The 25945-nt window shown below is 37.1% G+C and overlaps 1 protein-coding gene across 3 annotated transcripts in view; it reads right to left on the bottom strand.

The window, feature by feature from the left end:
- Positions 1 to 25945, bottom strand: part of LOC121375146 — a 71778-nt gene that overhangs the window by 15458 nt on the left and 30375 nt on the right. For 2 of the 3 annotated variants that reach the window (XM_041502407.1, XM_041502408.1), the window contains exons 28-44: positions 25184 to 25271; positions 24707 to 24805; positions 23687 to 23724; positions 21921 to 22067; positions 21346 to 21466; positions 16856 to 16962; positions 16023 to 16220; positions 15183 to 15296; positions 13758 to 13871; positions 11917 to 12010; positions 7147 to 7221; positions 6806 to 6858; positions 5863 to 5950; positions 5228 to 5362; positions 3527 to 3541; positions 1539 to 1685; positions 243 to 341 (exon numbers count right to left, since the gene is read on the bottom strand). In XM_041502407.1, coding sequence (XP_041358341.1) covers positions 243 to 341; positions 1539 to 1685; positions 3527 to 3541; positions 5228 to 5362; positions 5863 to 5950; positions 6806 to 6858; positions 7147 to 7221; positions 11917 to 12010; positions 13758 to 13871; positions 15183 to 15296; positions 16023 to 16220; positions 16856 to 16962; positions 21346 to 21466; positions 21921 to 22067; positions 23687 to 23724; positions 24707 to 24805; positions 25184 to 25271 — 1732 coding nt within the window. The remainder of the gene's footprint in view (positions 1 to 242; positions 342 to 1538; positions 1686 to 3526; positions 3542 to 5227; positions 5363 to 5862; positions 5951 to 6805; positions 6859 to 7146; positions 7222 to 11916; positions 12011 to 13757; positions 13872 to 15182; positions 15297 to 16022; positions 16221 to 16855; positions 16963 to 21345; positions 21467 to 21920; positions 22068 to 23686; positions 23725 to 24706; positions 24806 to 25183; positions 25272 to 25945) is intronic. The other variant, XM_041502409.1, reaches the window with a different exon arrangement.

The raw sequence follows: 25945 nt of genomic DNA, 5'->3' as shown, positions 1-25945 counted from the left end.
CATACAATACTATTACTTTGGAAGACTGTTTACAATAAAAGGTGATGACAAAGAAAAGCAAAACGACTATTTGATGAAAACTGGAGTCTAAACCCAATAAGGTTAAAACTCAGTTTCCTGACTGACACACCATTCAAACAGGATGTTATTATCTATCTCTTGTGTGAGTACATGTCTTGGTGGTTCACAAGACTAGAGAGGGGTTTGTTTCTATGTTTTATACAAACCGAAATCCTACAGACCTGGAATATCTTTGGGTCAATAGCCAGAGCCCTGTTGAAGTCCAGGATGCCCTTGGACTGTTTGAGTTTTATTCGAGTCAGGCCACGCTGGTAGAATGCCTGTAACAAAAATCACATACAAGACAGTTCCAAACACATCGAGACATAAACCAAACACATGCATAGACAAAACCAAACTACTCTGAAACATATCCACCGTTTTTGTTTTTTTGTTTTTTGTTAACAAAAACAAATATTAAAAATAAATATTTTATAGGATATAAACCAATTTCTGGCATCTATTAGTTACAGTATATATATATATAAAAAAAACAAAAAACACCCCCAGAATCTCTAATGTTAAAAGCCCCATTGTACATGTATTATGTTATGTCATATTCATTGATTTTGAAGTATTTTAGTAAACTTCCATAATCTTCTTCATGGTCTTTACCTATTCCACCAAGTTAATTTTGTGTGCTATACAAAGCAAGACTGTATTTATTTCTTAATATCAGATAAACACAGAATAACACTGGGTACATTGTTAGGAAAGAAAAGAAAACTCAGCACATTAAAAAAAAATGTGTCCAACATATGATTTTTCCTTCTGATGACGCAGCAAGAGATCTTTTATATGCACTTTCTCATGGTGCACTGGTTGGGACAAAGTTAAAGTTAAAGTTTATTTTGTTTAACGGCACCACTAGGGCACATTGATTTTTTAATCATCGGCTATTGGATGTCAAACATTTGCTACATTTGTCCATTAGTAGCAAGGGATCTTTTATATGCACCATCCCACAGACAGGAAAGCACATACCACAGGCTTTGATGCACTGGCTGAAATGGAACATAGCCCAATGAGTCCACTGGTGGAAATCGATCCCAGACCGACCACACATTTGGCGAGAGCTTTACCACTTGGCTACACTGACAGAGATCGATCCCAGACTGACCACGCATCTGGCGTGAGCTTTACCACTTGGCTACACTGACAAAGATCGATCCCAGACTGACCACGCATCTGGCGTGAGCTTTACCACTTGGCTACACTGACAGAGATCGATCCCAGACTGACCACGCATCTGGCGAGAGCTTTACCACTTGGCTACACTGACAGAGATCGATCCCAGACTGACCACAGCATCTGGCGAGAGCTTTACCATTGGGCTACATCTCGCCCCTGGTTGGAACAAGACAAAACCCTGAGTCCTCTGAGGGAAATCAATCCAGCAACCAATTACACCAATGAGCTACATCTTGCCCTATATTGTCAGGAGCTGTAAAAAACAAGAAAAAAAAGAAAAAGAATACCTCTGCGTGAACAGGATCATACTTGATGGCCTCATTGAAATTCTCCAGTGCTTCAAAGTATCGTCTCAGTTCTGTGTTACAAATCCCAGACAGGAAGTGAGCCTCGGCTGTCTCTGGAGGCCAAGGGTCCTTCGATCTCCATGGTTTCTATGGCAATTAGTAAAACAAAGTAACTCTGTAATACATCTAGTTTGTCTGCTTTATATATGTTTTACAGAACATATTTGTTAGTAAACTTTTATCACATTAAATATACACAGAATAAATGGAATTATTTTGTCTTATTTATAGTAAGGTACAAAACAATGCAATAAATATTATATCTATTACATTTGCCATTTAACAATCATTAATTTGAAATGTAACTCATTAACTGATCATAAAATGTTATATGATTTCTCACAACAAGTCTTTAAATTGGACGTGTGTCAATACACAATTATTCTTAAGTTTTAACTTGATATGATCCAACAGCTCCTCAATGACATACATGTAAACATATTTTCAGAAAATACTTTCATACAGTTCAGATGTAGATTTTTCTGAAACTTTGTGACAGAACGAAATATAATTAAAATATCCAGTTTAGAGAACGAAAACTAGAAAAGACATCGGTCACAGAAAACAGTCTGTGCCAGGCATGAAAAATTTCAAAGAATTATACTGAATAAATGTTTGAAAATACAAATTTGAAATATAAGAAAACAGAATAAATGGATAATGGAACAAGAATTCTGCGAAATGAAATGTCTCACCTAACACAGATGTTCATCTCAATGCATGTTAAAAATAATAAACAAACAATTAAGAAAAACCCATTTAACTTGTACAGTCAAATCCGCTTAATTTTAAAGTAATAAAAATGATTGATATAGAAAATATTCATCTTGAGGCCACACGATGTGCACACAGAACGTTCAGCTTTGTTCTTTAAAGTTTAAAGTTTGTTTTGTTTAACAACACCTCTAGAGCACATTGATTTATTAATCAATCTGCTATTGGATGCCAATCATTTGGTAATTCTGACTCGTAGTCATCAGGCAAAACCTGCTACGTTTTTTCCTAATGCAGCAAGGTATCTTTAATATGCACTTTCCCATAGACAGGAAAGCACATACCATGGCCTTTGACCAGTGTAGTGCACTAGTTGGAATGAGAAAACCCCCAGTTAGTTGAATGGATCCACCGAGGTAGTTTGATCCTGCAATGCAAGCACCTCAAGTGAGTATTCAGCCAACTGAGCTAAATCCTGCCCCACTTTGTCCTCTGTGCAGTTATATTGTTTCTGGTAAAATATTAAAGATTTGTGGAACCTTTTATGATAAAATTTCTAAACGTTTTTTGTTTTTTTATATGTGTTTATAAAGCTATTAAATTATGCAATATCATTGGTACTGGTTTAATGCTAAAAGGTTCTGTGCAGCAGAATGATATGCAAATAACCAATTTATGCTATAAACCGATATGCAATTAAGTGGATTCGACTGTATTAATATGAAAATTGTAAGTTCTATAAACTAAGTTTCACTAATCTAGGACTTAGTTTGTGAGGAATGAACCTAAAAATTAAAACTTAATATTGAGCTAAATGCTGAAGTATCATAATTAAAAATTTAAATTTTAAAATAAAAAACAAAATGTAACATGCATTGATATGAATATACTATAAACCAAGTTTCATTGGTCCAGAACTTATAGCTTGTGAGAAATGAAGAGAAATGTGAAAATTTAATGTTGAAACTAAAGTTGATGCAGTAGTAATCACCACCATTAGAATAGTAATACTTATATCTTTCATTCCGACTTCGTCAAGGCAAGATTAAAAATGAACGTATAATGGTATAAAAAGAACTGGTCATTTATGCTTGCATGCAAGCAAGATAGCAGAGAACTTGAACACACAAAACAAGTTTATAACTAACAAAGAATCAAAAGTATATAATAATGAAATATAAAAATATTTGTGCAAAACAGATTTAGAAACATACTCCCTGCTCCTTGATCTGTAAATAGCATGTAAGTAAAAACATTAAAAAATCTATTATCAATTAAACCCAGTGAAACCCGTCTAATCCAGATCATCCTGGGGATCTAATATTTATCTGATTTATCCAGCGTTTAGAGGACCATGTTTTAATACATGGAAAGAAAATTCAGGACTATGAAACTTGGCCAGTTTTGACAGGATTCTAGTTTGTTCAGGGTCTGGTTTAGACAGGTTCCACAGTACAATGTTAATTATTCTCATGCATATTAAAGTACGTTTTTCATCTTGCAAGTCTATCCGTCTAGGTAATATTAATTGTTTTAGTCACCTACAAATAAACGAAGATCCCTATAATGTCAAGCAGAAAGTAGATCCAACAATACCTGATACCATTGGATTTGAAGAAACTAAGCAAAAAAAACCAAACAAAAAAAACTACCCATTCTTAAAATTAAAATACTAATCTGCAAAAATTTCTGACAATTCCAAAAATAAACTGTCTCCCATAGGATGGAAGGAAGGAAATGTTTTATTTAACGACATACTCAACACATTTTATTTTCAGTTATATGGCGTCAGACACATGGTTAAGGACCACACAGATATATAGAGAGAGGAAACCCACTGACATCACATCATGGGCTACTCTTTTCGATTAGCAGCAAGGGATCTTTTATATGCACCATCTCACAGACAGGATAGTACATACCATGGCCTTTGTTACACCAGCCGTGGTGCACTGGCTGGAACGAGAAACTGTGCATCAAGAGAGCGCTTTAGCCCTGGGCTACATTCCGCTGCCCCATATGATGGTTTATGAACACTTCTATAACAGAGTTCCATATTCAATATCCATATCACGACGCTAGCTTAAAATCTGACTGCAGACAGTGTTTGTTATTTCTTCATAATGTATAGTTTAGCAATCTGACTGCAGACAGTGTTTGTTATTTCTTCATAATGTATAGTTTAGAAATCTGACTGCAGACAGTGTTTGTTATTTCTTAATAATGTATAGTTTAGCAATCTGACTGCAGACAGTGTTTGTTATTTCTTCATAATGTATAGTTTAGCAATCTGACTGCAGACAGTGTTTGTTATTTCTTAATAATGTATAGTTTAGCAATCTGACTGCAGACAGTGTTTGTTATTTCTTCATAATGTATAGTTTAGCAATCGGACTGCAGACAGTGTTTGTTATTTCTTCATAATGTATAGTTTAGCAATCGGACTGCAGACAGTGTTTGTTATTTCTTCATAATGTATAGTTTAGCAATCGGACTGCAGACAGTGTTTGTTATTTCTTCATAATGTATAGTTTAGCAATCGGACTGCAGACAGTGTTTGTTATTTCTTCATAATGTATAGTTTAGCAATCTGATGTAAGCACATTTTTGCATGCCAATGTTGACGGAGTCATTCCATTTGTACATGTTTAATTCTGTCGAAAAGTCCATCAAATTTAAGGAAGTAACAGACAATCTTTAATAAAAAAATATCTGTTTCTCTGATATCATTATCTTCTGAAAATGTTACGTTTTTCATTTTAATCAATGTTATACCTATAATTATCCAATGATTTAAAAAACAATGAGATATCTCTTCATAGTTTCTGAAGGTAGTTTCCCCAAAACAAACCACAAGAAATAAAGTTACATTTCTCAAAATATTTGAAAATATTTATTAGTGAAAAGGAACTCACAAACAGTTGCAGAGCATGCTGAAAGGTGACAACTGCATCTTTGAACCGTTTGGCTTTCATCTGCGTCTTACCCAGCAACATGTCCAGGGAGCCAGTTGGGTTGGAACGTGCAGCTGACACCAACGCCTCAATAGCCTGAAATCATACAATTATTAGGGAATTGGAGATTTCACAGCAACACCTGAAGGGTTTAGTTATATCATAATGCTTATAAAATCAGATATTTTCAAAATCACCTTCAATAGCCTAAAGTTATACCACAGTGCTTATAAAATCAGATATTTAAAAAAAATAAAACTTTCAGTAACTTGAAAAATGTACAAATTGTTATGAAATCAAATATTTTCACATCATAAGGTTTCATCTGTTTAAAAATATACAACTACTGTGGTAGGCTTTGGTTTTAACCATGCAGCTACACCAGGAAAATATAAAAAAGCAATTCTACTGGGTACAATAGTTATAATAATAAAGAGACAATATAAATTCTACTGGGTACAATAGTTGTAATAATAAAGAGACAATATAAATTCTACTGGGTACAATAGTTGTAATAATAAAGAGACAACATAAATTCTACTGGGTACAATAGTTATAATAATAAAGAGACAATATAAATTCTACTGGGTACAGACCTTGTCATAGTTTTTGAGGAAGGATTGTACAACCGCCTCTTGTTGGGCTGTTGAAAGAGATGTGTCCTGATTTAAGACTGCTGCATGTCTAAAATAACCAAAATATATAATTTAAAAATACAAAACTTGTCAATTTATTTGTAATATAAGACTACTGCATGTCTGGAACAAGAAAATTAATTTTTAAAAAAGAAAAGTATTTGAGAGTTCTTTAATAATACAGTCACCATGGAAAACGTCTCCAGTTTTGAGAGAATTCCGGTTTAGAGAGGGTCCAGTCTTGACCGGTTTCACTGTATTACTAAGCGAAATATGACTCTCTTAAAACATTATAACCTAAAAGCTGCTCATAAGCATTTATGTGATATAAAATGTGTGATGCTGACACAAATTAAATAAAGCATTTATTATTATTATTATTATAGAAATATCAAAGTAAATAATGGCAACTATGTTAAATCATTGCAACTAGTGAACACATATCATTGAGCACCAGCTGTCATGATAAGTGTTCAGACAAGTAAAATAGGCAATAATGGTTCATATATCATTATTAAAACAATATAACACAAAATAAAATTACTATGCACAGTTGTATTACCTATGAAAAAGTGTTTTTTATATTTGTTTGCATTATATTTATTTCAAAAGGCAAATGATTTTAAACTTGACAGTAGTGACCAGGTTTTTGTTATGACCAGCTGCATTATGCCTAAAATATTATTTACATGAACTAAAGTTTTTAAAATGTATTTATTGAATTAGAACAGGGATAACTATGTTGTGTTTGACCATTTGTGGATGTTAATGCTGGTTTTACTGTAAGAAATATCTGTTTTACCATCTCTGCTTTAGATCACCAGTAAGATTCACTTTGTGTCAGTAAAACTAAAATTAACATCGACAAATGATCCAATACATACTTATCACCAGATACCGTTACCTGACACAGAATGCTGCCAAATCCATATTGCCCATTTCCAGAACGAGCTGACCCTGAGGAGCGGAATGAGAGATATTGTGAATTATTTCTCAACAACACAAATAAATAGCATACCCCCATGAGTGGCACTTTTGTGTACTACACTGAAACATACATGTAACATGTATAATAAAGCCTGACTTAGATTAGCACTCTTGTATGATTTGTTACTATTTATCACAAAACAATATTTTAAATTAAAGGAAACCTTTTAACAAAGATTTATATAACTATATAGTAAAAGCTAAAGCACTATTTTAAGTGACTTAAAAATACACATAATTCTACATCATACTACTTACCCTGTACATGTAGAAGTGTGGGATGTCTGGTCGGAGGTGAATCACGCGAGTGAAATCATGCAGGGCTTGCTTCAACTAAAACAAACAAACAAATAAAATCTTAACCACAAAGTTTGCATTGTTTAACAACACCACTAGAGCACATTGATTTATTAATTATCCGTGATGGGATGTCAAACATTTGGTAATTTTGACATACTAGTAATAAAAACAATTAGTCTTAGAAAGGAAACCCACTATATTTTGACATACTAGTAATAAAAACAATTAGTCTTAGAAAGGAAACCCACTATATTTTGACATACTACCCGTAGTAATAAAAACAATTAGTCTTAGAAAGGAAACCCACTATATTTTTCCATTAGTAACAAGAGATCCTTTATATACACCATATCCCACAGACAGGATAGCACATATCATGGCCTTTGATATACCAGTTGTAGAGCACTGGCTGGAATGAGAAATAACACAATGGGCCCACTGACAGGGATCGTTCCCAGACCTCAATGTGCATCAGGCCAGCACTTTACTACTGAGCTACATCTCGCACTCTAATCTTAACCACAGACAGAAAGAGCTGCAAGTTGTTATAATTGTAAACCATACATACTGGGGTAGTTACTGTATAAACTAATTCATCATTTTATATTTTTGTAGCTCATGTTTTACCAAAATGTAGCAATATATTTTACATGTGTGACATTGTCTCTTTTCTAACCACGACTGGTATATTAAAGGCCATGGTATGTGTTATCCTGTCTGTGGGATGATGCATATAAAAGATCCCTTGCTGCTAATCAAAGAGAGTAGTCCATGAAGTGGCGACAGTGTTTCCTCTCTCAATATCTGTGTGGTCCTTAACCATATGTCCGACGCCATATAACCGTAAGTAAAATGTGTTGAGTGCGTCATTAAATAAAACATTTCCTTCCTTCCTTGTCTCTTCTATATATAATCCTGAACATGTTTTTAGTTTGTTAGACTTTTCATTATTTAGAACAGATAATACACTTCAATGTGCTCTTCAATCAACTGGTAGAAAGGTGCTAGAAAGCTCTGCTAAAAAAAACATCTAGCACTCATCACTAGATGGTAATGCTCCCTTTTCACTCTTTAATTGGTCTTAACATTTAGGAAGAAGATGGCCATTGTCTGCAAAAAAATTAATAATTCAATTCTTGTAGCTCACTAAAACTCACTCAAAGAACTGATTTACTTGAGATGAGTGTCAGAAAAATCATCTACAAAAGGAGAAGTGCCAGAAATATTTTTTCTTTCAATCATTCTTATAATTTTAGTATCATTATTATAAAATTCACTGCATTTTACTTTTGATGTCACTCCTTTCAGCTGATATATATTACGCCACTAGAACTAGAAGTTACATATTACGTGATGTCACATACTACCTTTCTTTACAGAATTACATAATCAACAGGGAGCAACGGCCGTCTACCTTCTAAACAATGGGACTGATTAACCAATGAAAGAGGGTGCATTACCATCTAAGGGACGTGTGCTACACATTTTTTCTAATGGATCTTTCTGGCACCGATCTACTAGTTGATTGAACCAGAGACTATTAATCTGACACCAAAACCTGGTGACATGTTCTACTTAAAACCATCAAAAGTTGCTTGGTTCTCGTTAGTCAGAACAGTTAGAAATGAAAGCCACTTAATGTTTGTGTGGTATATGCTGTATGTTTTGAACTTACCTCATGGATCTTGTGGTACGCCAGAACAGTTAGAAATTTACCTGTTTGTGTGGTATATGCTGTATGTGTTGAACTTACCTAATGTTTGTGTGGTATATGCTGTGTGTGTTGATCTTATCTAATGTTTGTGTGGTATATGCTGTATGTGTTGAACTTACCTCATGGATCTTGTGGTACGCCAGAACAGTTAGAAACTTACCTAATGTTTGTGTGGTATACACTGTGTGTGTTGACCTTACTTAATGTTTGTGTGGTATACGCTGTATGTGTTGAACTTACCTAATGGATCTTGTGGTACGCCAGAACAGTTAGAAATTTACCTGTTTGTGTGGTATATGCTGTATGTGTTGAACTTACCTAATGTTTGTGTGGTATATGCTGTGTGTGTTGATCTTATCTAATGTTTGTGTGGTATATGCTGTATGTGTTGAACTTACCTCATGGATCTTGTGGTACACCAGAACAGTTAGAAACTTACCTAATGTTTGTGTGGTATATGCTGTATGTGTTGAACTTACCTCATGGATCTTGTGGTACGCCAGAACAGTTAGAAATTTACCTGTTTGTGTGGTATATGCTGTATGTGTTGAACTTACCTAATGTTTGTGTGGTATATGCTGTGTGTGTTGATCTTATCTAATGTTTGTGTGGTACACGCTGTGTGTGTGTTGACCTTGCTTAATGTTTGTGTGGTATATGCTGTATGTTTTGAACTTACCTCATGGATCTTGTGGTACGCCAGAACAGTTATAAACTTACCTAATGTTTGTGTGGTACACGCTGTGTGTGTTGACCTTACTTAATGTTTGTGTGGTATACGCTGTGTGTGTTGAACTTACCTCATGGATCTTGTGGTACGTCAGAACCGTTAGAAACTTACCTAATGTTTGTGTGGTATATGCTGTATGTGTTGAACTTACCTCATGGATCTTGTGGTACGCCAGAACAGTTAGAAACTTACCTAATGTTTGTGTGGTATACACTGTGTGTGTTGACCTTACTTAATGTTTGTGTGGTATACGCTGTATGTGTTGAACTTACCTAATGGATCTTGTGGTACGCCAGAACAGTTAGAAATTTACCTGTTTGTGTGGTATATGCTGTATGTGTTGAACTTACCTAATGTTTGTGTGGTATATGCTGTGTGTGTTGATCTTATCTAATGTTTGTGGTGCTGTATGTGTTGAACTTACCTCATGGATCTTGTGGTACACCAGAACAGTTAGAAACTTACCTAATGTTTGTGTGGTATATGCTGTATGTGTTGAACTTACCTCATGGATCTTGTGGTACGCCAGAACAGTTTACCTGTTTGTGTGGTAAACTTACCTAATGTTTGTGTGGTATATGCTGTGTGTGTTGATCTTATCTAATGTTTGTGTGGTATACGCTGTGTGTGTTGACCTTACCTAATGTTTGTGTGGTACGTGCTGTATGTGTTGAACTTACCTCATGGATCTTGTGGTACGCCAGAACAGTTATAAACTTACCTAATGTTTGTGTGGTATGTGCTGTATGTGTTGAACTTACCTCATGGATCTTGTGGTACGCCAGAACAGTTAGAAACTTACCTAATGTTTGTGTGGTATACGCTGTATGTGTTGAACTTACCTAATGTTTCTGTGGTACGCCAGAACAGTGTTGAACTTACCTAATGGATTTGTGGTACGCCAGAACAGTTGACCTTACCTGTTTGTGTGGTATACGCTGTATGTGTTGAACTTACCTAATGGATCTTGTGGTACGCCAGAATAGTTAGAAATTTACCTGTTTGTGTGGTATATGCTGTATGTGTTGAACTTACCTAATGTTTGTGTGGTATATGCTGTGTGTGTTGATCTTATTTAATGTTTGTGTGGTACACGCTGTGTGTGTGTTGACCTTGCTTAATGTTTGTGTGGTATATGCTGTATGTGTTGAACTTACCTCATGGATCTTGTGGTACGCCAGAACAGTTATAAACTTACCTAATGTTTGTGTGGTACACGCTGTGTGTGTTGACCTTACTTAATGTTTGTGTGGTATACGCTGTATGTGTTGAACTTACCTCATGGATCTTGTGGTACGTCAGAACAGTTAGAAACTTACCTAATGTTTGTGTGGTATACGCTGTGTGTGCTGAACTTACCTAATGTTTGTGTGCTATATGCTGTATGTGTTGAACTTACCTCATGGATCTTGTGGTACGCCAGAACAGTTAGAAACTTACCTAATGTTTGTGTGGTATACGCTGTGTGTGTTGACCTTACTTAATGTTTGTGTGGTATACGCTGTATGTGTTGAACTTACTGCATGGATCTTGTGGTACGCCAGAACAGTTAGAAATTTACCTGTTTGTGTGGTATATGCTGTATGTGTTGAACTTACCTAATGTTTGTGTGGTATATGCTGTGTGTGTTGATCTTACCTAATGTTTGTGTGGTATATGCTGTATGTGTTGAACTTACCTCATGGATCTTGTGGTACGCCAGAACAGTTAGAAACTTACCTAATATTTGTGTGGTACACGCTGTGTGTGTGTTGACCTTGCTTAATGTTTGTGTGGTATATGCTGTATGTGTTGAACTTACCTCATGGATCTTGTGGTACGCCAGAACAGTTATAAACTTACCTAATGTTTGTGTGGTACACGCTGTGTGTGTTGACCTTACTTAATGTTTGTGTGGTATATGCTGTATGTGTTGAACTTACCTCATGGATCTTGTGGTACGCCAGAACAGTTAGAAACTTACCTAATGTTTGTGTGGTATACGCTGTGTGTGTTGACCTTACCTAATGTTTGTGTGGTATACGCTGTATGTGTTGAACTTACCTCATGGATCTTGTGGTATGCCAGAACAGTTAGAAACTTACCTAATGTTTGTGTGGTACATGCTGTATGTGTTGACCTTACTTAATGTTTGTGTGGTATATGCTGTATGTGTTGACCATACCTAATGTTTATGTGGTATATACTGTATGTGTTGACCATACCTAATGTTTGTGTGGTATATGCTGTATGTGTTGACCGTACCTAATGTTTGTGTGGTATACGCTGTATGTGTTTAACTTACCTCATGGATCTTGTGATATGCCTCAGCTCGGCACACATACGCTCTCACGTATGTTGGCGCAATCTTGATGGCAGAACCAAATCTCTTTATAGCCCTGTTAATAAAAGTTAAAAGTTTGTTTTGTTTAAAAACACCATTAGAGCACATTGATTTATTAATCATTGGCTACTGGATGTAAACAAATTGGTAATTTTGACATATAGTTTTAGAGATGAAACCCACTATATTTTTTCATTAGTAGCAACGGATCTTTTATAAAAAACAATCCCACAGACATGGTAGCACATACCACAGCCTTTGATATACCAGTCATGGTGCATTGGCTGGAATGAGAAATAACTTAATGGGCCCACTAACAGGGGATCAATCCTATACTGATTGCACATCAGACGAGTGCTTTACCACTGGGCTACATCCCGCCCCTGTTAATAAACAAGTGCCAATAACTTATTGGAAAACATTTCCAACATAAATTTATAAATATCAACTAAATCATGGCCAAAAGATCCCATACCATCTACCCACAGTTCAGGCTATTGTTGACTACTTGCAAAATGATTAAGAGGCAATACATACTACATTTACTACATAACGAAAGTGGCTATAAAATAATCAAAGACAACCATGACATCTATATTTAGCAAAATACAAAATATGTCAGTTTTGTTTTGAGACTAGCCTATATCTCTTTAATAACCTACATTGTGGTGGGTCAAATTAATGAACATTTCAGTTTTAGTCAGGCACATAATTCAGCTCACATCATGGCATGGAAATTCACAGGGTCAGTATAGGGTCCGAACAGCACCTAGGGGAAACACTGCTACCTACAACAAAACTAAAGTGAAACACTGCCTGTGATAGTTCTGAGACTAGGTGAAATGTTACCTGTGGTAGTTCTGAGACTAGGTGAAATGTTACCTGTGGTAGTTCTGAGACTAGGTGAAATGTTACCTGTGGTAGTTCTGAGACTAGGTGAAATGTTACCCGTAGAAGTCTGGGACTAGGTGGAATGTTACCTGTGGTAGTCTGGGACTAGGTGAAATGTTACCTGTGGTAGTTCTGGGACTAGGTGAAATGTTACCTGTGGTAGTTCTGAGACTAGGTGAAAGGTTACCTGTGGTAGTTCTGAGACTAGGTGAAATGTTACCTGTCGTAGTCTGGGACTAGGTGAAATGTTACCTGTGGTAGTTCTGAGACTAGGTGAAATGTTACCTGTGGTAGTTCTGAGACTAGGTGAAATGTTACCTGTGGTAGTTTTGAGACTAGGTGAAATGTTACCTGTAGTAGTTATGGGACTAGGTGAAATGTTACCTGTGGTAGTTCTGAGACTAGGTAAAATGTTACCTGTCGTAGTCTGGGACTAGGTGAAATGTTGCCTGTGGTAGTTCTGGGACTAGGTGAAATGTTACCTGTGGTAGTTCTGGGACTAGGTGGAATGTTACCGTTGGTGTTTCTGGGACTAAGTGAAATGTTACCTGTGGTAGTTCTGAGACTAGGTGAAATGTTACCTGTGGTAGTTCTGGGACTAGGTGGAATGTTACCGTTGGTGTTTCTGGGACTAAGTGAAATGTTACCTGTGGTAGTTCTGGGACTAGGTGGAATGTTACCTGTGGTAGTTCTGAGACTAGGTGAAATGTTACCTGTGGTAGTTCTGGGACTAGGTGGAATGTTACCGTTGGTGTTTCTGGGACTAAGTGAAATGTTACCTGTGGTAGTTCTGGGACTAGGTGGAATGTTACCTGTGGTAGTTCTGAGACTAGGTGAAATGTTGCCTGTGGTAGTTCTGGGACTAGGTGGAATGTTACCGTTGGTGTTTCTGGGACTAAGTGAAATGTTACCTGTGGTAGTTCTGGTATTTCTTCATGTAGATAAGCCCCAGGTTGACATGGGCACAGGCGACATCCTTGTTCAGTTTGAGGACACTCTCGAAGTCACAAATAGCATCCGTAGCCCTACGAACAGCAGATAAAGTGATACTTGTACAGCAGATGTAAACTTTTAGTTTACAACAAGTTTGACCACATATAGATAACAACAGTTTAGTGACGAAGGGCATCGGCTTTATCCTGCGCAGGTAAAAAACGGGAACTGCTGAGCAGAATTCAAATTAATCTTGAGCATGATAAAGCTGATAACCTATGCCATTAACCTGATATCGTTTTAATCCTGCAACTTAAGATGAAGAGAAAATCAGCTTTATTCCTGACTCAGTATACTCCAACTAAACAGGCAAGCTTTTTGCAGTATGACTTAATTGTTGTAAGATATTTACTGTGTCCAAAAATTGTTTTTAAACTTATAATTCCTAAATAAGTATGTAATTTGGGTTATATTTACAACACAAGATCTTATTTCCACATACTGTTTTGAAATTAATGATGTAAAGTAGATACAACTGACAAAACCAGTCAAAGCAAACAAGTCAAGTCAGACAGGTCACTTGACAAGAAATAAACTGCTAGATGCTTTGCTTTAAACAGTTGCTACAATTGGTTAATACAAACAGTGGTTGCAGGGTAAGTAAAAACAAGCATTCTGAGAGTACTGCTGAAGCAATACTTGTCCCCTACCGGGCCCAACACATTTTCTTATCTCCATAGGACCATAGGATGGGTTGATGGATGGATGGATGGATGGATTGGATTGGATTGGATGGATGGATGGATGGATGGATGGATGGATTGGATGGATTGGATGGATTGGATGGATGGATGGATGGATGGATGGATTGATTGGATGGATGCCAGGATGGATGGATGGATTGGATGGATGGAAGGATGGATGGATGGATGGATGGATGAATGGATGGATGGATTGGATGGATGGATGGATGGATGGATGGATGGAAGGATGGATTGGATGGATTGGATGGATGGATGGATGGATGGATGGATGCCAGGATGGATGGATGGATGCCAGGATGGATGGATGGATTGATTGGATGGATGCCAGGATGGATGGATGGATTGGATGGATGCCAGGATGGATGGATGGATGGATGGATGGATGAATGGATGGATGGATTGGATGGATGGATGGATGGATGGATGGATGGAAGGATGGATTGGATGGATTGGATGGATGGATGGATGGATGGATGGATGCCAGGATGGATGGATGGATGCCAGGATGGATGGATGGATGGATGAATGGATGGATGGATGGAAGGAAGGAAGGACAGACAGATGAATAGACAGATGAAGATGAAACCTATAGTCCCCTCCAGTTTAACTGCTATAGGTTTAACACAGAACACCACTAACTGGTCCATGGCGTCGTACAGGATTCCGCGGTGCAGGTAGGACATGATGTTTTCATCAGTGTCGTTGATCATCAGAGATATACTGTAGTCCATCAGAGATCGGTTAGGATGAGACCTGAAACACGGGACCAGGAGACAGGAACAAAATAACAAACAACTTCACATTGACAGACTCAGATTTCACAGAAATAACTAATTGTACTCTTCCCGATGTTGTCATTGTTGGACACAGCAATTCAGAGCTGTTCAAGAATTGGTTACATGTGTGTGTGGTGTGTGGGTGTGGGGGCTGGGATGGGTGTTGGATGGGGAGGGGGTCGATAAATCTTTCATATAATTAATTATTACCCACAAAAAAAAGATTACATTTAAACTAAGTATGTATAGAAAAACAAATACAGCATATCACAAGCATTAAACAAATAATATGGTGCCCATCAGACCCCCTCCAGCCCTTAAAAAGAGTTTAAGTATTTAACCAGCCTATGATGTCATTCACTATTTACCTGTATTTGTATAACAATATACAGTAAAATCCCTTGAAACCAGACACCAATGGGACCAAGTGAAAACTCCATTTTAAGGGGTATTCTGATTAGAGAGGTTTAAAAAAAGGACCCTGAAAAACATCCAGTTGTGAAAAAATTCTGATTTACAGAGAATCCAAGTTTGAGAGGTTTTACTGGCAAAATTATTTCATATATATTTTGTAGCAGACACTAGCATTTTGAAGAATTTGTCCACCCAAAGTTAGATCCGAAATTGTGAAGCATTAAGCAATGGAACCAGTGTGCTCGGATGTATAAACTTGGCATAAGACTTGCATTAGTATAAGACGTACTTGCGGAGGATGCATGCACGGTAGTAGTAAGCCTCCCAGCTGTTGGGGTCGAAGTGAATGGCGGCTGCCAGGTCCTCAATGGCCAGTTTCCACTGCTGCTGCTTAGCATATGCCCGGCCCCGATAGAGTCGCGCCACGGCGCTATCCGGCTCAACTCGCAACATGTCCGTGAAGTCGTTGATGGCGTTGTACCAGATACTGTGGAGGTTAAAAAAAAAATGCTTCGATAGAACCTGGTAAAATTAAAAATAAATGTGTGGACCATGCTTATAAATTTTTTAGTTTAGACTCAACCTTTAATGATGTCACACGCATTCAATTTGTATGGCATAGCCGTGACATTAAAGTCTCAGATTTTATTAGTGTCTTGAGTCCAGACTCTAAAAATTTATAAGCATGGGGTCTGACATATGTTTGGTTATTCATAAAAGAGCCAAACAATACTCTTAGGTTAAAACAAGGAAAAATATAAACTCCATAGATATTGAGGTATGTCAAATACATTTTTAAAAGCAAAGAAAACATTACTTGATCCACCATTTTTCCACCATGTATACAGTTCCTGTCTGTTTTAATTATTTAGTACGTACTGCTATTATAAGCTAGTAGTTAGTCAATGAATCAGGTTTGGCTGAAGTCAGATATATTATTCTATCATAATAAAATTCAATGTCCTTTTAACAGATATGGAATTAAACTGACGGCTATGATATTTAACATTTAATGGTTACCCCAATTTGTTTCTCCCTCTCTAACCACTAACAAAGTATCCTCAACAGGAAGCCCATAAGGATGAAAATCCAAGTACATAAAATGAGAATGGGGCAACGTACTGGTTTTTGAAGTAGTAGAGTCCACGCTTCAAGATGGCGTCAGTCCGAGCTGGCAGTATTTTGGAGGCGATGCTGTAATCTTCCATGGCCAGCAACATGTCGCCTCGCTGTTGGGTGAAGAACAGGAAAGAAAGTTATCATCAGTTATTGGATGTCGAACAGTTGGTCATTTTTGACATATAGTCTTAGAGAGGAAAACCGCTACATTTTTCCATTAGTAGCAAGCAGCGCTCAATTTTTACGGTCATCCGGTCGTCTGTGACGACCTAATATTCAGTCGGGCAACTTAATTCTATGATACTAGTTGCCCGTCGGATGACTGACTTTTTTTTTTAACACCAAATGGCGAGTTATGTTGCATAATAATGTGCAGTTTCTTTGCCCACAATCGCTTTTAAACTGTCGTTATCTAAACTTTAAAGTGTCAGTCAATCAGTCGAAATCACATGGGTTTGTTTGGCACTTGGAACTCCTCGGCCAATTCTGTGAGACATCGGGAAAAATCGTAATTGGCTGAAGTATTCCGAATAGTAAACATTCCAGTGCATTTGATTGGAAAATAGCTGGTGTGTCGCCAAATCACAAAAATCTTAAGCAATTAGGCCCTATGTGTAGAGGCACTGATTTTCCGTTTCAGATTTTTCCCTTTTACGTTTCATAATGTTACAAATTCCGGTTTTTTCCGTTTCAGTATTAAACAAATTCTGTTTTTGTTTCTCACTCACTCACACACACACACACACACACACACACACCGCAATTAATTGCTGGTATAAAATAAATAAATATGCAATGAGCCAGAACATGTCAGTAGTTTGTATTTATTTTTGGTTTAAATTTAAACACGAATACGCCATGACACAGACTTCAAACATTTTCGGTTTTCTTTACGATATGATTGGGAAAATAATTACAAACGATCACACTATAAACCACTTCTCTTGTATAATTTATTTTGAACAAAGCCTGGCATACAATATGCAATTACTGCATTCCTTTGTGAGATCGGAAATATGTCAATGCTGCAAATGTTAAAAATTAATAAGCAAACATAACATATCTTTCACTTGAGTAAATATCGGACAATTTTAGCTCACAATGTTCGGTTTTTCCCGTTAAATCGCCAGGAATAAGCAAAGAAAACACGACTGGTAAAACATCTAGATACTCTACATTAAACATTTGGTGTAACATACAAAGGTACTAGTGTCGTAGCGTAGCACAGGCAGCTGGCGGTGTCCATTGTTTCTAGTTCGAAAAATAAATTTTAATTAATCAAATGCGCTATTTAAAGTTAAATAATGTTTGGGAAAAAAATTGGGAATTCCGTTTCAGATAGGTATTTCTGCGATTCCGCGATCGCAGAAAATCAGTGCCTCTATATGTGTACATATGTATAACTACAAAAAAATTTAAAACATTATTAAAAAGTAATGTATTTTATTGTCAGACAGTACATATTACATTTTACATTGACAACATATTAATTCCAAACCTGTTGGTTGCTGTTTTATTGGAATATAAATATAACTAGTTTCAAAACACGGAGGGGCAACCTCAATGTGAACCCATACTTGCCCTCCTTAAAATTGAGCACTGGCAAGGGATCTTTTATATGCACCATTCCACAGACTGGATAGCACATACCATGGCCTTTGGTATACCAGTTGTGGTGCACTGGCTAAAGCGAGAACAGGAATGATGCACACTTCATAAACAGACAATTCAGTGTTTTTACCAGAAAGAAATGTTTGGGTATGGTGCTATGGAATTGAATGCAACCACAGTCAACAAGGGGTATGGGGGGCCCTCCCCCTGAAAGAAAATGAGTTAAATTTAGGGTTAGGGTTAAGAAAATCATACAGTAATGATAAGAGTAATTAATTTTGTCAAAAAGTTAATTTAAGAAAATAATATCTGCCAAAACATTATGGTATGGCGCCGTACCCGTTTTACCCTCTAGCAGAAACCATGACAGTATTTTCAAATTCACAGATCTTATTTGAAACATTCCATGAATTGTTGGACCAACAAGTTTGAAGATTATTTTAAATAATAAATATGTTAGATTGATTGCATACCTTTGTTATGTCAAACATTCTATTTGATTATGAACTGTCGGACCAAAATGTTTGAACATTATTTTAAAGAATAAATCATATTGTGCAAAGATCATTTAACATAATGTATAACAGTTACATAGTTGATTCAGTGAGTGAAGCATTCATTGATTGATGGTCATAAAGATTTTTGATATTTTTTTTCAGAAGGTTACTCATATGTTGATAGTTTTATTTTTCATAAAATATACCTACGACTTAAGTGATATTCAGAGTAGGTTAGCTATTCAGAAAAGATTGCACATTCCACCTGCAGTGGGTAGACATTTAAACAGGGGAGGGTGCACATTCCACCTGCAGTGGGTAGACATTTAAACAGGGGAGGGTGCACATTCCACCTGCAGTGGGTAGACATTTAAACAGGGGAGGGTGCACGTTCCACCTGGAGTGGGTAGATATTTAAACAGGGGAGGGTGCACATTCCACCTGCAGTGGGTAGACATTTAAACAGGGGAGGGTGCACGTTCCACCTGGAGTGGGTAGATATTTAAACAGGGGAGGGTGCACATTCCACCTGCAGTGGGTAGACATTTAAACAGGGGAGGGTGCACATTCCACCTGGAGTGGGTAGATATTTAAACAGGGGAGGGTGCACATTCCACCTGCAGTGGGTAGACATTTAAACAGGGGAGGGTGCACGTTCCACCTGGAGTGGGTAGATATTTAAACAGGGGAGGGTGCACATTCACTCTGGAGTGGGTAGACATTTAAACAGGGGAGGGTGCACGTTCCACCTGCAGTGGGTAGACATTTAAACAGGGGAGGGTGCACATTCCACCTGGAGTGGGTAGATATTTAAACAGGGGAGAGTGCACGTTCCACCTGCAGTGGGTAGATATTTAAACAGGGGAGGGTGCACATTCACTCTGGAGTGGGTAGATATTTAAACAGGGGAGGGTGCACGTTCCACCTGCAGTGGGTAGACATTTAAACAGGGGAGGGTGCACATTCCACCTGGAGTGGGTAGATATTTAAACAGGGGAGAGTGCACGTTCCACCTGCAGTGGGTAGATATTTAAACAGGGGAGGGTGCACATTCACTCTGGAGTGGGTAGATATTTAAACAGGGGAGAGTGCACGTTCCACCTGCAGTGGGTAGATATTTAAACAGGGGAGGGTGCACATTCACTCTGGAGTGGGTAGACATTTAAACAGGGGAGAGTGCACGTTCCACCTGCAGTGGGTAGATATTTAAACAGGGGAGGGTGCACATTCACTCTGGAGAGGGTAGATATTTAAACAGGGGAGAGTGCACGTTCCACCTGGAGTGGGTAGATATTTAAACAGGGGAGGGTGCACATTCACTCTGGAGTGGGTAGACATTTAAACAGGGGAGAGTGCACGTTCCACCTGCAGTGGGTAGATATTTAAACAGGGGAGGGTGCACATTCACTCTGGAGAGGGTAGATATTTAAACAGGGGAGAGTGCACGTTCCACCTGGAGTGGGTAGATATTTAAACAGGGGAGGGTGCACATTCACTCTGGAGTGGGTAGATATTTAAACAGGGGAGGGTGCACATTCACTCTGGAGTGGGTAGATATTTAAACAGGGGAGAGTGCACGTTCCACCTGGAGTGGGTAGATATTTAAACAGGGGAGGGTGCACATTCACTCTGGAGAGGGTAGATATTTAAACAGGGGAGGGTGCACATTCACTCTAGAGGGGGTAGATATTCAAACAGGGGAGGGTGCACATTTCAACTGGAGTGGGCAAACATTCAAACAAGGGAGGGTGCACATTCCAACTGAAGTGGGCAAACATTCAAACAAGGGAGGGTGCACATTCCAACTGAAGTGGGTAGATATTCAAACTGGGGAGCAGCCCTCTACATTACATCCGATTTGGTCACATAAGCGACCATTTTTTTCATTTGGTGACTAAAACATTTCATACTCTCTGTATAAAAATATAAGTAGACGCCATCTGGTTCCTAGATGGAAAAGTTAATGTAGAGGGTTGAGGAGTGTGCACATTTCAACTGGAGTGGGTATACGTTCAAACAGGGGAGGGTGGACATTCAAACTGGAGAAGGTAGACATTCAAACAGGAGAGGATATACACTAAAACTGGAGTGGGTATACGTTCAAACAGGGGAGGGTGGACATTCAAACTGGAGAAGGTAGACATTCAAACAGGAGAGGATATACACTAAAACTGGAGTGGGTAGCTATTCAAACAGGTTAGGGTGCAAATTCAAACTGGAGTGGGTAGATATTCAGACAGAGGAAGGTGCACATTCAAATTGGAGTGGGTAGATGTTCAAACTGGGAAGGGTGAACATTCAAACAGGAGAGGGTACACACTAAAACTGGAGTGGGGAGAAGTTCAAACTGTTGAAAGTTGACATCTTTGCCATATTAAATTGTACCTTTTCATACATCTGAGCTCTGCGGAAGAATGCCTCATGGTCCTGGGGGTTGACTTTGATTGCCTGAGTGTAGTTTATGATAGCCATAGTTATGTCGTCAACCTTCTGAAACATCTCAGCCCTGTCCACAAACAAACAGGTTAAAAACACCTCACAAACTTGATGGCTCTTTCTTTTAGAGAAAAGTACAGGACTAACCCGTTTTTGAGAGTTCACCATTCAAGAGCATACCTGACATTAACACTGTGATTGTAAAACTGTAATTTATTAATACAGTATCACAAACTTCAAAAATTAAATATCTTATAATACTACCAACACTGTGAATATTAAACTGGTTGATTTTGGGTATGAAATAGATTACATTTTAAACACTACTTTGATTCTATTTTCAATAATACTTACTAGGATGACTTACATCAATATCAAAATTATATGTTTTCAGTAATAGGTACTAGCATACCTAATACGCCAATTGTGAACTTTAAACTCCTTAATACAATACTGAAAAAACCCTGGTATATTTTGGGTATGGCATACATTTTCCTGAAGATTCTAGTAACTGGCCTACTCACAAGGATCTGTACGCCCCAGCGTGGCTCTTGTTTTTCTTGACGATGAAGTTGAGGTCATCCATGGCCGCCTGTTGTTTGCCCTGCAGGATGTACAGGAGATGGCGGTGCCAGTATGCGTCAAGCAACAGCGGTTCCATGTCGATAGCTCTACACACAGAAACAAAAACACAGACTGATAGAGGTAGAAGAAATAAAAGACAGTTCCATGGCGATAGCTCTACACACAAAAACAACAAATGACACAAAACAACTGACATTGATAAAGGTAAAAAAAACAAAAAACACAGTTCCATGTCGATAGTTCTAAACACAAAAATAATATTTAAAAAAAATTAAGTTGTTTTGTTGTTTAATGACACCACTAGAGCACATTGCTTGATTAATCATCAGCTATTGGATGTGAAACATTTGGTAATTTTGACATTTAATCTTAAGAGAGGAAACCCGCTACATTTTTTTCATTAGTAGCATGGAATCTTTTATTTGTACAATCCCACAGGAAGGATAGCACATACCACGGCCTTTGATATATCAGTCATGGTGCACTGGCTGGAACGTGGTGCACTAGCTGAAACGTGAAATAACTCAATGGGCCCACCGACAAGAATCGATCCAGAACTGCACAAAAATAACAACTCAGACTGATAGAGGTAAAAAAAACCCACTGTTCCATGTCGATAGCTCAACACATAGAAACAACATCTTGGACTGATAGAGGTAAAAAACAAACATTTAAAAACACTGTTCCATGTCGATAGCTCAACACATAGAAACAACATCTTGGACTGATAGAGGTAAAAAACAAACATTTAAAAACACTGTTCCATGTCGATAGCTCAACACATAGAAACAACATCTTGGACTGATAGAGGTGAAAAACAAACATTTAAAAACACTGTTCCATGTCGATAGCTCAACACATAGAAACAACATCTTGGACTGATAGAGGTAAAAAACAAACATTTAAAAACACTGTTCCATGTCGATAGCTCAACACATAGAAACAACATCTTGGACTGATAGAGGTAAAAAACAAACATTTAAAAACACTGTTCCATGTCGATAGCTCAACACATAGAAACAACATCTTGGACTGATAGAGGTGAAAAACAAACATTTAAAAACACTGTTCCATGTCGATAGCTCAACACATAGAAACAACATCTTGGACTGATAGAGGTAAAAAACAAACATTTAAAAACACTGTTCCATGTCGATAGCTCAACACATAGAAACAACATCTTGGACTGATAGAGGTAAAAAACAAACATTTAAAAACACTGTTCCATGTCGATAGCTCAACACATAGAAACAACATCTTGGACTGATAGAGGTAAAAAACAAACATTTAAAAACACTGTTCCATGTCGATAGCTCAACACATAGAAACAACATCTTGGACTGATAGAGGTAAAAAACAAACATTTAAAAACACTGTTCCATGTCGATAGCTCAACACATAGAAACAACATCTTGGACTGATAGAGGTAAAAAACAAACATTTAAAAACACTGTTCCATGTCGATAGCTCAACACATAGAAACAACATCTTGGACTGATAGAGGTAAAAAACAAACATTTAAAAACACTGACCCTACTTACAGGTGACAGCTTTGATATCCTTAACAAACAAGCAGAAACAAATGCGAGACTTATAGGCCTTCTTATGAAGTATAGGATTCTACATAACAGTAAAAAGAATATTTATCATCGATATACATGAGCACTATAGCAGGGAAATACAGAATGTTTTGTTTTTGTTTTACCTGTTCAAATCTTCCAAAGCTTTCTTTACTTCTCCAACCTGAAATACAAAAATTAGAAACCATTTTCAAACATGTTAGCTCAAGTCTCAGTTTGTTGTAGCAGGACATTTTGTTATAAAAAAAAGAAGTTAATTTATACATAATACTGGGCTTAACAGAGGACGATAGTGGTCATAACTCTTTTAAAACAATACACTGAATATTCCTTTTTATAATTCAACATTACCATATTTCAACATTAAAAATATGTTCAACATACTAGGTTTAAATTAGCAAATTATTAATTTGCAACAAAATGTTTTGCACAAACATATGAACATAGTAAAATATTTTCCAGCAAATAATTAATCACTGCTGCTAGATTATTAATGAAAACAAGCATACGAGAGTACTACTAAAGCAATACATGTCCCCAACAATTTTCTTAACCCTTAAATTCAAGGGTCATAACTCTATGAAAATTCAGTAAATCGTCATGAAAGTTAGTCGATCTGAAATAGTACACGATAAAGCTATATACAAAATTTCAGCTCAATATCTTGACATTGAAAAAACAGTGTGCACATTTTTGTTTTATATCTTCTAAGTTCAAGGTCCATAACTCTGTCAAAAAAATTGGTAAATTGATGTTAAAGTAAAACTTGATCTGTAACAAAACAAGATAAACCTATATACAAAATTTCAGCTCAATATCTTGAGACATTGAGAAAAAAAAGAAAAAAAGAGTCCGGAAAACAAACTGTTATATCTTCTAAGTTCAAGGGCCATAGCTCTGTTAAAAAAAGAGTGTAAATCGCCATGAAAGTCTAACTTGATCTGTAACAGTATTGTCCAAATAAAATATGGAAAACTATGTGGGACAGACAGACAGACAGAAGGATGGAAATGAAACCTATAGTCCCCTCTGGTTGGACTGGCAGGGGATTGATAATACAGTTAAAGAGGGAGCTGAGGTTATAAAATTAGTCTGAAGCAGCTAATAAGAACAAAGTACGGCAGACTTAGTGAAAATATCTCTACCTTTCTGTAGAGACCTCCTCTCCTACAGAAGTCAAAGGCCAGCGGTTCTTTAGCAAGCTCTATCTGTCTAGTCAACTTGTCAATCTCATCTCGCAGAATCTGTGACAGACATGTAAACAGATATTCACTGCTAAAATAGTTGAATATAATTATCATCTAAACGTAACATAGAAATCACAAGGAAATGCCTTCTTGTACTCAAGCAGATCACAATATTTATGAATGTTGCAAATATATAATTATATGAACAGAGATGTAAAAAAAAAGAAAAGCAAAACAAGCAGGGTGGTTAAAATACATACAAATGAAGAAATAGTATAATTATTATAAATTTAACTCTCAACCTCGAAATTAATAAAAACTGCAACACATTTATTGTGTTCCTTGATACATAATATACTTTTTTTTTTACAGCCAGTCCATAAATAAATCTCTTTATGATGAGAACAATTAAGGTTAATGCATTCTGTTACATACTTCTAATATCTCTGCATTTTCCTCTGTGTCGGGAATAGGTTCAAGACTATCGATGTCATCCACCAATAAGCTGTTGATAGAATCTTTCCTGCAGTACAATACAATAACGTTACAACACAGTGTTTGTCTATCAGACTGCAGTAAGTCACATATCAACCACTAACGTTACAACACAGTGTTTGTCTATCAGACTGCAGTAAGTCACATATCAACCACTAACGTTACAACACAGTGTTTGTCTATCAGACTGCAGTAAGTCACATATCAACCACTAACGTTACAACACAGTGTTTGTCTATCAGACTGCAGTAAGTCACATATCAACCACTAACGTTACAACACAGTGTTTGTCTATCAGACTGCAGTAAGTCACATATCAACCACTAACGTTACAACACAGTGTTTGTCTATCAGACTGCAGTAAGTCACATATCAACCACTAACGTTACAACACAGTGTTTGTCTATCAGACTGCAGTAAGTCACATATCAACCACTAACGTTACAACACAGTGTTTGTCTATCAGACTGCAGTAAGTCACATATCAACCACTAACTTTACAACACAGTGTTTGTCTATCACACTGCTGTAAGTCACATATCAACCACTAACGTTACAACACAGTGTTTGTCTATCAAACTGCAGTATGTCACATATCAACCACTAACGTTACAACACAGTGTTTGTCTATCAAACTGCAGTAAGTCACATATCAACCACTAACGATACAACACAGTGTTTGTCTATCAATGATGGATGGAT

Source organism: Gigantopelta aegis, chromosome 6 (assembly GCF_016097555.1).
Source record: "Gigantopelta aegis isolate Gae_Host chromosome 6, Gae_host_genome, whole genome shotgun sequence".
Lineage (NCBI taxonomy): Eukaryota > Metazoa > Mollusca > Gastropoda > Neomphalida > Peltospiridae > Gigantopelta > Gigantopelta aegis.
The sequence above is the reverse complement of the archived record's forward strand: the minus strand, read 5'-3'. Positions and strand labels throughout refer to the sequence as shown.